Source organism: Bos indicus x Bos taurus, chromosome 24 (genome assembly GCF_003369695.1).
Source record: "Bos indicus x Bos taurus breed Angus x Brahman F1 hybrid chromosome 24, Bos_hybrid_MaternalHap_v2.0, whole genome shotgun sequence".
NCBI classification, from domain to species: domain Eukaryota; kingdom Metazoa; phylum Chordata; class Mammalia; order Artiodactyla; family Bovidae; genus Bos; species Bos indicus x Bos taurus.
In genome coordinates, this window is record NC_040099.1 from 33,377,948 (window position 1) to 33,390,268 (window position 12,321).

The window sequence follows — 12,321 nt, forward strand, 5'->3', positions numbered from 1 at the left end:
TTCTGCTCTTAAAGACATGACTGAGCCACTGAGCACTTACGTGGGTGCACGCCCCTGCATTGGAAGCTCGGAGTCTTAACTGTTGGACCGCCAGAGAAGTCCTGAGCATCCCTTTCATTCTCATCTTCATTCCTACTCTTCCTCCAAACTCTGGAGATGTCGGCTATGTTTAGCTCAGAATCTGTTAGTGACAGGCTTTCCCAAGTTGCCCGCAGTTATTCAGGTGGGAGCCGGGTCACGTCTGCGTGCCATCCTTCTGGGGCCGAAGGGATTCGAGTGTCCACCAGGGGGCAGTGGAGTCCAGGTCCGCTTCGCCTTTTGGACTGCTGAGGCGGGTTCCACAAAGATGAGAGGGAACAAAGGAGCTAAAGACGGGAGCCACTGCTCTGTACACAGACGTCTCGCGTTCATTAAACCAGTACCAACCGGGTGATTTAGTCACGCGTGAAAACTTAGGAGAGCCTTCACAGCAGGTCACAAAATTCTCTTGCCAGTGCTTTACCTTCTTTAAAAAAAAAAATTGAGATATACTTGAAAGATAAAATTATATTCATTTCAGGTGTTCAGGATAATGATTCAATGTGTATATTTTGAAATGATCACCACAGTAACTCTAGTTAACATCTGTCACCATGCATAGTTACAACATTGTTTTTCCTTGTGATGAGAATTTTAAGATCTACTCTCTTAACAACTTCCAAAATAGGCAAGAGACTGTTGTTAACTATAGGCAGTGTGTTGTACATTACATCGTCAGCACTTGCTCATTTCAGAATAAGTGGAAGTTCGTACCTTTTAAGCGTGTCACTGTTACAGTATGACTTATTTATTTAATTTTACCTGTGCTGGGTCTGCTTTGCTCTGACCTTTTCTCTAGCTGTGGAGAGCGAGGGCGACTCTCTAGTTCCAGTGCATGGACTTCTCATTGCAGTTCCTTCTCCTGTTGGGAAGCACAGACACTAGGACTCGAGGGCTTCAGCAGTTGCAGCTCCCGGGCTCTAAAGCACAGACTCAATCGTTAGTTCCTCCCCTGTACGTTGGATCTTCCCGGATCAGGGATCGAACCCCTGTCTCCTCCACTGGCAGATGGACTCTTTACCTCTGAGCCACCAGGGAAGCCGTGCTTCACTTTTGAATAATATGGTCATACTTCACACTTTGAGCCGGAGGAAGGAAAAAATCCCAAAACTGTAGTTTGTCCTCAACTAGCAAAATAATCCTTTTGAAATGTACAGAAATAAACTCTTACCTGGCCATTTTCCTTATCAAATGTAGAAAAATCTATGCTTCTCCCTGCTAGAGATTTCTTCCCAAGTGCCAAGGCCTAATTCCCTTAAAGTAATAAAAAAAGGAAGTAATAAAGGTGAAGTCTGTGTTAGAATTTCTTTGTTTCTTCATTTCAGGGAGCTTTAAACGCCAAGTTCCAATTTCCCCAATCTGCCCTCTTTTCCTTCTCTCTAGGGGTGGAATCAAATGTCCCTGGTCCTTTTTTTCTGTTTCCTAATTTACACATCATACCAGAGAATTTATAGCGCTGCTCAGAGTCAGAGCTGGATTAATGAAAGGAAAATTTAAAGAGACAGAGTGGAATAGAAGTTGAACCAGAGCCTGATTGCTTTTCCTGCACAGGATACATCGATTTCTGTCTCCTTTTCATGGCGCGTGAGATATTTGAAGGCTTGGGCGCGGCGGCATTGTGCTTTTTTGTGGGTAAACAGAGTTCTAATGGTGAGAGTGGTAAAACTACTCATCCAGAAGTGACTCACCTCTGGACCTCTGAGTCATCCTTCATTTGGTCCAAGCAGAAAAAGCCTCAATAAATACTGAAGTGCGGCAACTTGTTAAGACCCCAATAAACTTATTCATAATTTATGTGCCTCTTGATCTAAATATTTTCTTTTAAGGAGAACAAAAAAAAATTTTTTTTAAGATTAATGCTGTCTTTTTATTTTCATACAGAAAACTTCTCCTCCAAAGATTTGTAGGTAAGTTTAAAAAAAAACCCAGGTCCACAAACCTCTAAAATAGAAGATTTAACCTGATTTTAAACTCTGATCAGAAACCGTCTGTTGATGATTCATACTTGAGAGTTAACAGAGGAATTTCTTACAAACACTCGTATATCCCTATTTCATGTCTTATTCAAAAATCTACTTCCTTTTTTTTTTCTGAAATATTTTATTTCTAAGGGGAAAACAACCCGTGCTAGGTTTCAACCACCGATGCCCAGAATTTTGCTGAGTTGCGCAATACTGATGAAGAATGAAAGTGGAAAAATGGAAACAACTTAAAGTTTTAAAAATAAGGTTTGCAGTTTATTGAGTTTTTAAGAATTCCCACGGTGGAAAAAGCACTGACCTGTGCATCCAGGGATCTGAGTCGTGGTCTTGGGTCACACGGCACCATGGCCGTGGACAGGCTGCACACCCCTCCATTTCTCAGTGTCTCCAGTTGAAACATGAACAGTGACCCGCCCCCCCAACCCATCCCTGTGCCCCCTGTTGTACAAATTCTGATCTGAGTGCCTCATTCTCTGATGACTTCCTGTCTCCTCGGCAGTAGCTGCGAAGTTCAGTCCTCAGTCCTGTAGATAGAAAATCAGCAGAAATGCTTTGATGCATGGATTTGGGCCTTTTTATTTCAGCTATTTCTGGGCTTTTATCCAATCTCCTTTTTTTTTGCCTTTATTACAAGCTGCTACTTGAAGAAGGAAAAAAAAAAACCCCACAGTCAGGACTCATCCTCTTGTTTAAGAGATTAGCAGGTGTTAAAAAGAGGCATTAAAACCCATTCATGGATGCCTGGTGGAATCAGGTGTTGCTCAAGGCCAAGTTTGGTGGGAACCTGGGCTATCCCACACCTGGCTGACCCCCTTCTCCCCTCAGTCCCAAGGGCCTGTCTATTTGAGAGCTCTAACACTCATCGTGGATGGTGAAGTGTCTTGCATCGGAAGCAGGGGTCCCCAACCTCCAGGATCTAATGCCTGATGATCTGAGGTGGGACCGATGTAATAATAATAGCAATAAAACGCACAGTAACTGCAATATGCTAGAATCGTCCCGAAACCATCCCCGTACCCTGGTCCATGGAAAAACTGTCTTCCATGAAACCGGTCCCTTGTGCCATAAAGAATGGGGACTGTCGCTCCACAGCCTTCTGTTCACTGCAGGCAGACACTGAAGCCGTTGAGGGTCCGCCTCTCCCCCCACCTGCAACCTGTCTGTTCACGTGCAGTCGCAGGAAGCCTCCCTGTGAGCCTCCCTCCCCTCGCCTTACCCTGGCCTTGAGTTGCTCTGCAGTCGGGTGCCAGGGAGTCTTCTTGAGGTCATTTGTTGTGTGCCTCGAAAGTTGACCAGACTGTAGGAGTGGGTAGGCTGGAGTGGAGAACCTCTGCCGTGTCATCCTGCCCTTCCCAAGGCCTTGAGGCCCCAGCTCCGAGGCTTCCCCTGTGCCCGTCCTCCTGTTCCGGGCTGGGCTGGCCAGGCTAGTCTGTTGGGTACACGTGTGTGTCACGACACCATTGAGGACTCGGGGGAACGGTGTGTGGACAGAACTGATTAGCATCACTATTGCCAGTGTACTTCAGTTATGAAGAGCCTGTTGTCGTGTATTACATATATATGTAAGTAATACAGAATTCAATACGTGTACAGAATATATGGCTTGCCAGGTGGCGCAGTGGGTAAAGAATCCGCCTGCAATGCAAGGAGACACAGGAGATGTGGGTTCAATCCCTGGGTTGGGAAATCTCCTGGAGGAGGGCATGGCAACCCATTCCAGTATTCTTACCTGGAGAATCCCAAGGACAGAGTAGTCTGGTGGGTTACAGCCCATGGGGTTGCAAAGAGTTGGACACGACTGAAGCGACTGAGTATGCATAGAATATATATAGGTGTGAGATGTCCCACGCTAAAATCCCCTAACGGTGAAAATGCTGTATTCACTGCCCCTGTTCATGTCCTTGACCTTTTGCTGTTTGCCACCTGATGTAATGGTCAGAAGGGACCCAATTCTAAATATGCTATTGCCTCATAAATGGAAAGAGGGGGAAAGAGCATGTGATATGTGGGTTTTGTGTTTTCTGCTGCCTTCCTTTAGGAGGAGAGAATGACTGGGACAAGATAGAGAGCAAGGTATTTTGGTATGCTGCTGTTGCTGTTGGTGCTACTGCTAAGTCACTTCAGTCGTGTCCAACCCTGTGCGACCCCATAGATGGCAGCCCACCAGGCTCCCTTGTCCCTGGGATTCTCCAGGCAAGAATACTGGAGTGGGTTGCCATTTCCTTCTCCAATGTAAGAAAGTGAAAAGTGAAAGTGAAGTCGCTCAGTCGTGTCTGACTCTTCGCGACCCCATGGACTGCAGCCTACCAGGCTCCTCCATCCATGGGATTTTCCAGGCAAGAGTACTGGAGTGGGGTGCCATCGCCTTCTCCTGTATTTTGGTATAGGAAACCCAAATACCACATAAAAACCATTTATTTCTAAGTCAAAAAATAACTCCAAATCGACTTTGTAATGAATGAGAAAATTTGAAAATATCTGTGATTGGCAATGTTACTTTTTTGTGCAAGAATTTTTTTTTAAAAAGCCTTTATGATGGCAATTTCTCATTATATGTATATATGAATAAAAAAATAGTAAAATGAATTTCTATAGACTCGTCTCTGAGATTCAGCAGTTTCAACTTAAGCCTGCACCCAGCGTCTCATTTCAGCAAATCACAGGCTCTGTAGGGTTACATCCATAAATATTTTGGTATGTGTAAGAGATTTTTTTCTACTGAAATTTTTAATTATTATTACTATTTGGCTGTGCCAACAGCTTGCAGGATCTTAGTTTCCTGACCAAGGATTGAACCTGGGCCCTTGGCAGTAAAAGTAGTTGGAGTCCTAACCACTGACCACCAAGGAATTCCCTTATTTGGGAAAAAAGTTTAAACTGGTAGAAAAGTTGCAGGAGTATTACAATGAATCCCATATACCTTTTATTTAGTTTCACTCATTGGTAACATTTTTTGTATTTGCTTTCTTTCTCTCTCTCTCTATGCACATGGTGGCTCAGCAGTAAAGCGCCTCAGCCAATGCAGGAGATGCAGGTTCAATCCCTGGGCCAGGAAAATACCCTGGAAAAGGAAATGGCTACCCACTCCAGTATTCTTGCCTGGAGAATTCCATGGCCAGAGGAGCTTGGTAGACTGCAGTCCACGGGGTCACAAAAGAGTCGGACATGAGTTAGCGACTCAACAACAATATATGTATCACACAAAATATATATAATTATTATATAATTATACATATAATTATTCTTACTCTTATTTTTTCTGAACCATTTGAGGATATGTTGCAGGGATTATGACTCTACCCCTAAATACTTCAAAGTGTGTCTCCTAAAGATAATAAGCTCTTGTATAACCACAGTGCAATGATTACATTTAGAAAATTAATGTCTCATATAATTCTGTTATGTAATATTGAGTCGGTGTTCAAATTTGGTCAATTATCCTGACATTTTCTTTTGTAGTATTCACCTCCCTCAAAGATGCCATGTCTCTTCCTAATCTTTTTTTTTTTTTTTTACTATAACCTTTAATCTGGAACAGTTCCTCGGCTTTTTATTGCCTTTCATCGCCTTCAGATTTTTGAATCATGTAACCCCATTGTTTTGTGAACTGTCCCTGAATTTGGGTTTGTCTCAGCATTTCCCTGAGATTCAGTTTAAGGTCGTGCATACTACCATATGAGTGATACTGTACCCTTCTCAGTGCATCATATCAGGAGGCACATGATATTGATCTGTCCCACTACTGGAGATGTTAAGTTTGATTATTTGAGTAAGTTGATAAGATTGTAATGTGCTTTCCACGGTGTTTTCTTATTGGTAAGCAGCAAAACTGTAGTCTGCTTCGCCACATTTTCCACTTCCCTGGTGGTTCAGATGGTAAAGAACCTGCCTGCAATGTGGGAGACCTGGGTTCAATCCCTGGGTTGGGAAGATCCCCTGGAGGAGGGCATGGCAATGCACTCCAGTGTGCTTGCCTGGAGAATCCCTTGGACAGAGAAGCCTGGTGGGCTGTAGTCCCTCGGACAGAGGAGCCTGGTGAGCTGTAGTCCATGGAGTTGCAAAGAGTTGGACAGCACTGAGCGACTAACACTTTCACTGGCCAGTTTTCTACTAGTGTATTTGTCGGGATCGGTAGTTTTAAAAAAATCTCCTTTTATGTACACTTTTTTTTTTTTTGCCTCGACATGTGGCATGTGGGATCTTAGTTCCTCAATCAGCCATCCAACCCATGCTCCCTGCATGGGAAGCACAGACTCTTAGCCACTGGGCCACCAGGGAAGTTCCTATATATACACTGTTGTTCTCAAGTGAGCCAGCTGTGGTTTTATACATATCCTGCAAATGCTTCTCTCTGGGAAGATGGCTCACTGAGCCCCAGAGAAGGAGCTGTCTGGTGTCAGCAGAGCACGCAACTGAAAACTAGACAGATAATGTGGTGCTCAGAGGATGAGCAGGGCAGCTGGGTGTGGTCTCCCAGGATCTCTGCTTCACCCGAGCTCCAGTGGGTGTATTTCCACCTCCACCCTCTCTGGGACGCCCTTCATGTTGGACAGTAAAACTGTGTCTTTCACCTCCTCTCCACAGCGCCCTCTTCCTCCTGGCCGCTGCCGGGTGCCTGCCCTTTAACGACTCGCAGGTAAGTTCAGGTAGACTCACTTTGCCTTCAAGTATCTCTGAAGCCTGCCTGGATGAGCAGAATTTCCGAGTCCTTCCTTTGAGAAGCAGTATGACCCCGGCCTGTGCAAAGACATGTAAAAGCAAACTTCAGGCAGGGCCTAGGGGATCCACTGGCCAGGCCAGCACCTCCCCTCAGGTCTTCACCTCTCTGTGTGTGGCAGGGTGGCCCACAGAGCTCAGACCTCTGGGTGCTGTGATGGGGGCAGTCCACCCTCTGAACCAGCTAGGAGGACCTGCGAGCCCAAATGACCCACACACCGAGGCAAAATTGATTTTCCCCTCTCATCCCAAGGGGGCTTCCCAATGGCTCAGCAGGTAAGGAATCTGCCACCAATGCAGGAGACACGGGAGACGCAGGTTCGATCCTTTTGTTGAAAAGATCCCCTGGAGGAGGCAATGGCAGCCCATTCCAGTATTCTTGCCTAGAAAAATCCCATGGGCAGAGGAGCTTGACAAGCTGTTGTCCATGGGGTCTCGAAGAGTCGGACATGACTGACCGACTAACATTTTCACTTTCTCATCCCAAGGGCCTTATCTTACACAGTGATTTTCGCTTTGTTTTCCTGAGTTTTTCTTTCTTAGGCACTGAGGACCCACCCCCACCTCCAGGAGTCATCTCATTCCTGGGTCTTTTTTCCCTTCTTTCCTTCCCCAGCATTGATTAAATCCCCATCAAGTGTTAGGCACCAAGCCAGGCTCTGGGGGCACAAAGAGAAATTGCCGTCGTCCGGGCAGAAGCCGGAGTCTAGTCAGAGCAGAGGGGAGGGGGCAGACAATGAACAGATAATTATAACCCGGGGAGGCCAGGGCTCTGTCCGGGGCGGGGTGGGATCCTGCCAGGCGCCTGGGAAGACATGGAGGCTCAGAGGAGGAAGAGCTGACGATTATATTGAGCTTGCTGGGTGCCAGGCTCTGGGCCAATGCTTTAGTGCCTTATTTTATTTAATCTCAACAATAATTCCACAAGGGTAGCAGCTATTATTGTCTCCATTTTGTAGTTAAAGAATAGTGAGACCCAAAAGGTCACCAGCTAACAAGTAAGTGGAGATTTTAGAATTTAACCCAGATCTTTCTGATGCTGGAGCCAGGCTCTGTTGACTGGACCTAAATCTTTATTTATTTGCCTGCTCTTCGTGGCAGTGCTCGGGGGCTTCTCTCTAGCTGTGGCTCGTGGAGTTCTCGCTCTACTTGTGGCGTGGGGTGTAGAGCACATGGGCTCAGTAGCTGGGGTGCTTGGGTTTAGTGGCCCCATGGCATGTGGGATCTTAGTTCCCTGACCAGAGATCGAGCCCACACCCCCTGCATGGGGAGGTGGATTCTTAACCACTGGCCACCAGGGAAGTCTCTGGACCTAAATCTTGAAGGGTGAGGAGGAGTGAACCAGGAGAAGAAGGCAGGGGCGGCCGGAATCGTGGAGGTGTCCTGAGCGTGCCCTGTGACTCAGCTTCATGGCACATCCACCATGTGTGTGCCCCTGGGCTGATTCCTGCTTTCTTGGACTTGACCATCTCATGGAGGGTGGAGACAGAGGCAGATCATAAGCTGAAAGGAATGTATCAGGTGAGATAAATGGAAAAAGTAAGGAAGGGAAGAAGAGGAGGGAGTGCCCCTTGGCCAAGTTGGCTGGGGAAGTCCAAGCTCTCTTTCTCTGGAGAGGGGATGGGCAGTGGATGGGACTGCTTGGGTTGACAGGGGCTTGTCATGGGGGTTCTTGGGTGCCTTGTGTTTGGATTTCATCCTGAAGCCACTGGGGGACTGTTGGATGATTTTAAGCAATAGGTGACACCATCTGATCTGCCTTTAAAAAAAAAAAAAAACAATGATTCCTTTATTTATTTATGTTTGGCTGTGCTGGGTTTTTGTTGCTGCCTGGGCTTTCCCTAGTTGTGGAGAGCAGGGGCTACTCTGTATTTGTGGTGCGTGGGCTTCTCATTACGGTGGCTTCTCCTGTTGTTGAGCACGGCTTAGGGTGCTTGGGGGTTTCAGGAGTTTTGACACATCTTCTCAGTAGTTGCAGCTTTTGAGCTCTAGAGCGCAGGCTCAATAGTTGTGGCCTAGGGGCTTAGTTGCTCTGTGGCATGTGGGATCTTCCCAGACCAGGTATTGAACCCGTGTCTCCTGCAGTAGCAGCCAGATTCTTTAACACTGAGTCACCAGGGAAGCCCCTTGGATCTGCCTTTTAAAGATGCAGTGCTGGGGAGTGTTGGGGATGGGGAAAGAGATGCTGGAGGCAGAGAGCCCTGTTAGGAAGACGTCGCGTAGGCAGCTGGGTGAGGAGTAAGGAGGGTCTGGCCCAAGGTCCCAGAGTCCTGTCTGGCACCGTGCTTGGTGCTGTGCATTGGCATTTAAAATCGCCACTCTGGATTCTGTTTGTCTGTACTTACATCCTTTTTTTTTTTTTTTTTTTTAAACCCTGTGTTACAGTTTGATCCAGATGGATATTTCTGGGCTGTAATTCACTTACTCTGTGTAGGTAAGTTTTTTAAGAATTCTTACTTAAACAATTGAGACTTATTATTTAGACCTCATCATGTACCCCCTTTTAATGATCCCAGACAATAGGAAGATTAAATCCAAGATGTCAAGGTTAAAATTAAATGGGCATTTTTTTTCTGGTTTGATTTTCCTATTTTGGAGTTTTCCCGAAATGGTTCCAGTTCCCATAGAGTCTCCTCTTTCTCATGACAAATGTTACTAACTCACCAGGGCCTAGGGTCCATTTCCTCAGATACACTTGTGCAGTGCTAGCTCCTTCTCTAAAAAATGGTGGGGAGAATTCCATATCCAGAAGTTTGTGTCCATAAAAACTCTCTTTCAGCAGTACACTTAAAAAAAAAGTGGGTGAAATAAAAGGACCATCTACTTTATTTCAAACCAATGTTTCCTCTCTTAGAGGGAAAACAGTGCCCTGACTTTGTGACACACAGTTCAGAAATCCAGTGATGTTTCTCATGGCACCATCAGAGGAAACCCAGGCCTCCCGTTAACTGTGTCCTTCTGTGGACCATGAGCCTCACTGGCCCAGCCCTTTCTCTGTGAACTGCATCATCTGGGGGATTACCAGATGCACATCCTTGAAGTCCTCCAGAGTGCTGTTGGTCACCCTCTGTGGGCTGCGGGTAACCCTTGCAGGGAAGAGAGGCCCTTTTCCCTGAGGATTCATGCCCCCTGAAGAATTCCCTGTGCGAGTGACTCCTGTTGCTTCCTCTCCAGGGGCTTATAAGATACTACAGAAATCCCAGAAACTCAACAAGTTAAGGTAAACTTTAAAAAAAATACATGTATATATTTTATGGAGCTTCCCTGGTGGCTCAAATGGTAAAGAATCTGCCTGCAATGCAGGAGACCAGGGTTCGAGCCCTGGATTGGGAAGATCCCCTGGAGAAGGGAATGGCTAGTATTCTTGCCTGGAGAATCCCATGGACAGAGCAGTCTGGTGGGCTACAGTCCATAGGGTTGCAGAATTGGACGTGACTGAGTGACTTACACACATATATTTTATAATTAATTAATTAAAATTTTTTTGTTTGCAATGGGTCTTGGTTACTACTCACCAGCTTTCTCTAGTTGCAGCACACGGGCTTCTCATTGCCCTGGTTCCTTGTGTTGAGGCCCACAGGCTCTAAACACACGGGCTTCAGTAGTTGCAGCACTCGGGCTCAGTAGTTGTGGCTCAAGGGCTTAGTTGCTCCGTGGCATGTAGAGTCTTCTGAGACCAGGGATTGAACCCATGTCCACTGCATTGGCAGGCGAATTCTTACTCACTCTGACGCCAGGGAACTTTTGAAGTCTGGTAAGTTAATGTTTCACTAAAGGAAAGGGGGAGACCCATGGGGTTGTGAGCTTCTTCCATCAGAGAGACAATGAAAGTCCAGGATAGGGGGAGGGCAGCAGTTTGGGTCCACCAGGAGCTGAAATGTGCCAGCCGCCAGCCATATGCGAAGAGCCTGGAAGTCTCTCCTCTTCCCTCAGGGCAGCTGTTTAGATGACATTTTGTCAAAAATTATGTGACTGGCCTCCTTGGGCCCCAGTTCACTTCTTGTAGCTCAGAAGCACAAGTCTTTTTCTTGCTTCTCCAGCCCCTTCCAAACTAGACCCAGAAGTCCCTCCCATCACTAGCTCTGTTCTGAGGTAAAATGAAGCCTTTGTTGAAGGCAGTCAGTGGCACAATTGCTGAATATAAATGAAAAAGATGAGAATTCAGGCCTCGGTCAGACTGGAGCTGCCAGGTCAAAGCCCCCTAGTGATCAGCTGGGTTTTGGGGCCGGGTGAGGTCAGTTTTCATTCCAATCCCAAAGAAAGGCAATGCCAAAGAATGCTCAAACTACTGCACAATTGCGCTCATCTCACACGCTAGTAAAGTAATGCTCAAAATTCTCCAAGCCGGGCTTCAGCAATACGTGAACCGTGAACTTCCAGATGTTCAACCTGGTTTTAGAAAAGGCAGAGGAACCAAAGATCAAATTGCCAACATCCACTGGATCATTGAAAAAGCAAGAGAGTTCCAGAAAAACATCTATTTCTGCTTTGTTGACTACGTCAAAGCCTTTGACTGTGTGGATCACAACAAACTATGGAAAATTCTTCAAGAGATGGGAATACCAGACCACCTGACCTGCCTCTTGAGAAACCTGTATGCAGGTCAGGAAGCAACAGTTGGAACTGGACATGGAACAACAGACTAGTTCCAAATAGTAATAGGAATATGTCAAGGCTGTATATTGTCACCCTGCTTATTTAACTTACATACAGAGTACATCATGAGAAACGCTGGGCTGGAAGAAGCACAAGCTGGACTCAGGATTGCTGGGAGAAATATCAATAACCTCTATGCAGATGACACCACCTTTATGGCAGAAAGTGAAGAGGAACTAAAAAGCCTCTTGATGAAAGTGAAAGAGGAGAGTGAAAAAGTTGGCTTAAAGCTCAACATTCAGAAAAAGAAGATCATGGCATCCGGTCCCATCACTTCATGGGAAATAGATGGGGAAACAGTGGAAACAGTGTCAGACTTTATTTTTGGGGGTTCCAAAATCACTGCAGATGATGATTGCAGCCATGAAATTAAAAGACACTTACTCCTTAGAAGGAAAGTTATGACCAACCTAGACAGCATATTGAAAAGCAGAGACATTACTTTGCCAACAAAGGTCCATCTAGTCAAGGCTATGGTTTTTCCAGTAGTTGTATATGGATGTGAGAGTTGGACTGTGAAGAAAGCTGAGCGCCGAAGAATTGATGCTTTTGAACTGTAGTGTTAGAGAAGACTCTTGAGAGTCCCTTGGACTGCAAGGAGATCCAACCAGTCCATTCTGAAGGAGATCAGTCCTGGGATTTCTTTGGAAGGAATGATGCTAAAGCTGAAACTCCAGTACTTTGGCTGCTTCATGTGAAGAGTTGACTCATTGGAAAAGACTCTGATGCTGGGAGGGATTGGGGACAGGAGGAGAAGGGGAGGACAGAGGATGAGATGGCTGGATGGCATCACCAACTCGATGGACGTGAGTCTGAGTGAACTCCGGGAGTTGGTGATGGACAGGGAGGCCTGGCGTGCTGTGATTCATGGGGTCGCAAAGAGTCGGAC

General features: G+C 46.1%; 1 protein-coding gene across 5 annotated transcripts in view; it reads left to right on the forward strand.

The window, feature by feature from the left end:
• TMEM241 (transmembrane protein 241) overlaps positions 1-12,321 on the forward strand; it is a 123,855-nt gene that overhangs the window by 52,587 nt on the left and 58,947 nt on the right. For all 5 annotated transcript variants that reach the window (XM_027526007.1, XM_027526008.1, XM_027526009.1 and 2 more), the window contains 4 exons: positions 1,960-1,985; positions 6,645-6,696; positions 9,162-9,210; positions 9,951-9,996. In XM_027526007.1, the coding sequence (XP_027381808.1) occupies positions 1,960-1,985; positions 6,645-6,696; positions 9,162-9,210; positions 9,951-9,996 (173 nt within the window). The remainder of the gene's footprint in view (positions 1-1,959; positions 1,986-6,644; positions 6,697-9,161; positions 9,211-9,950; positions 9,997-12,321) is intronic.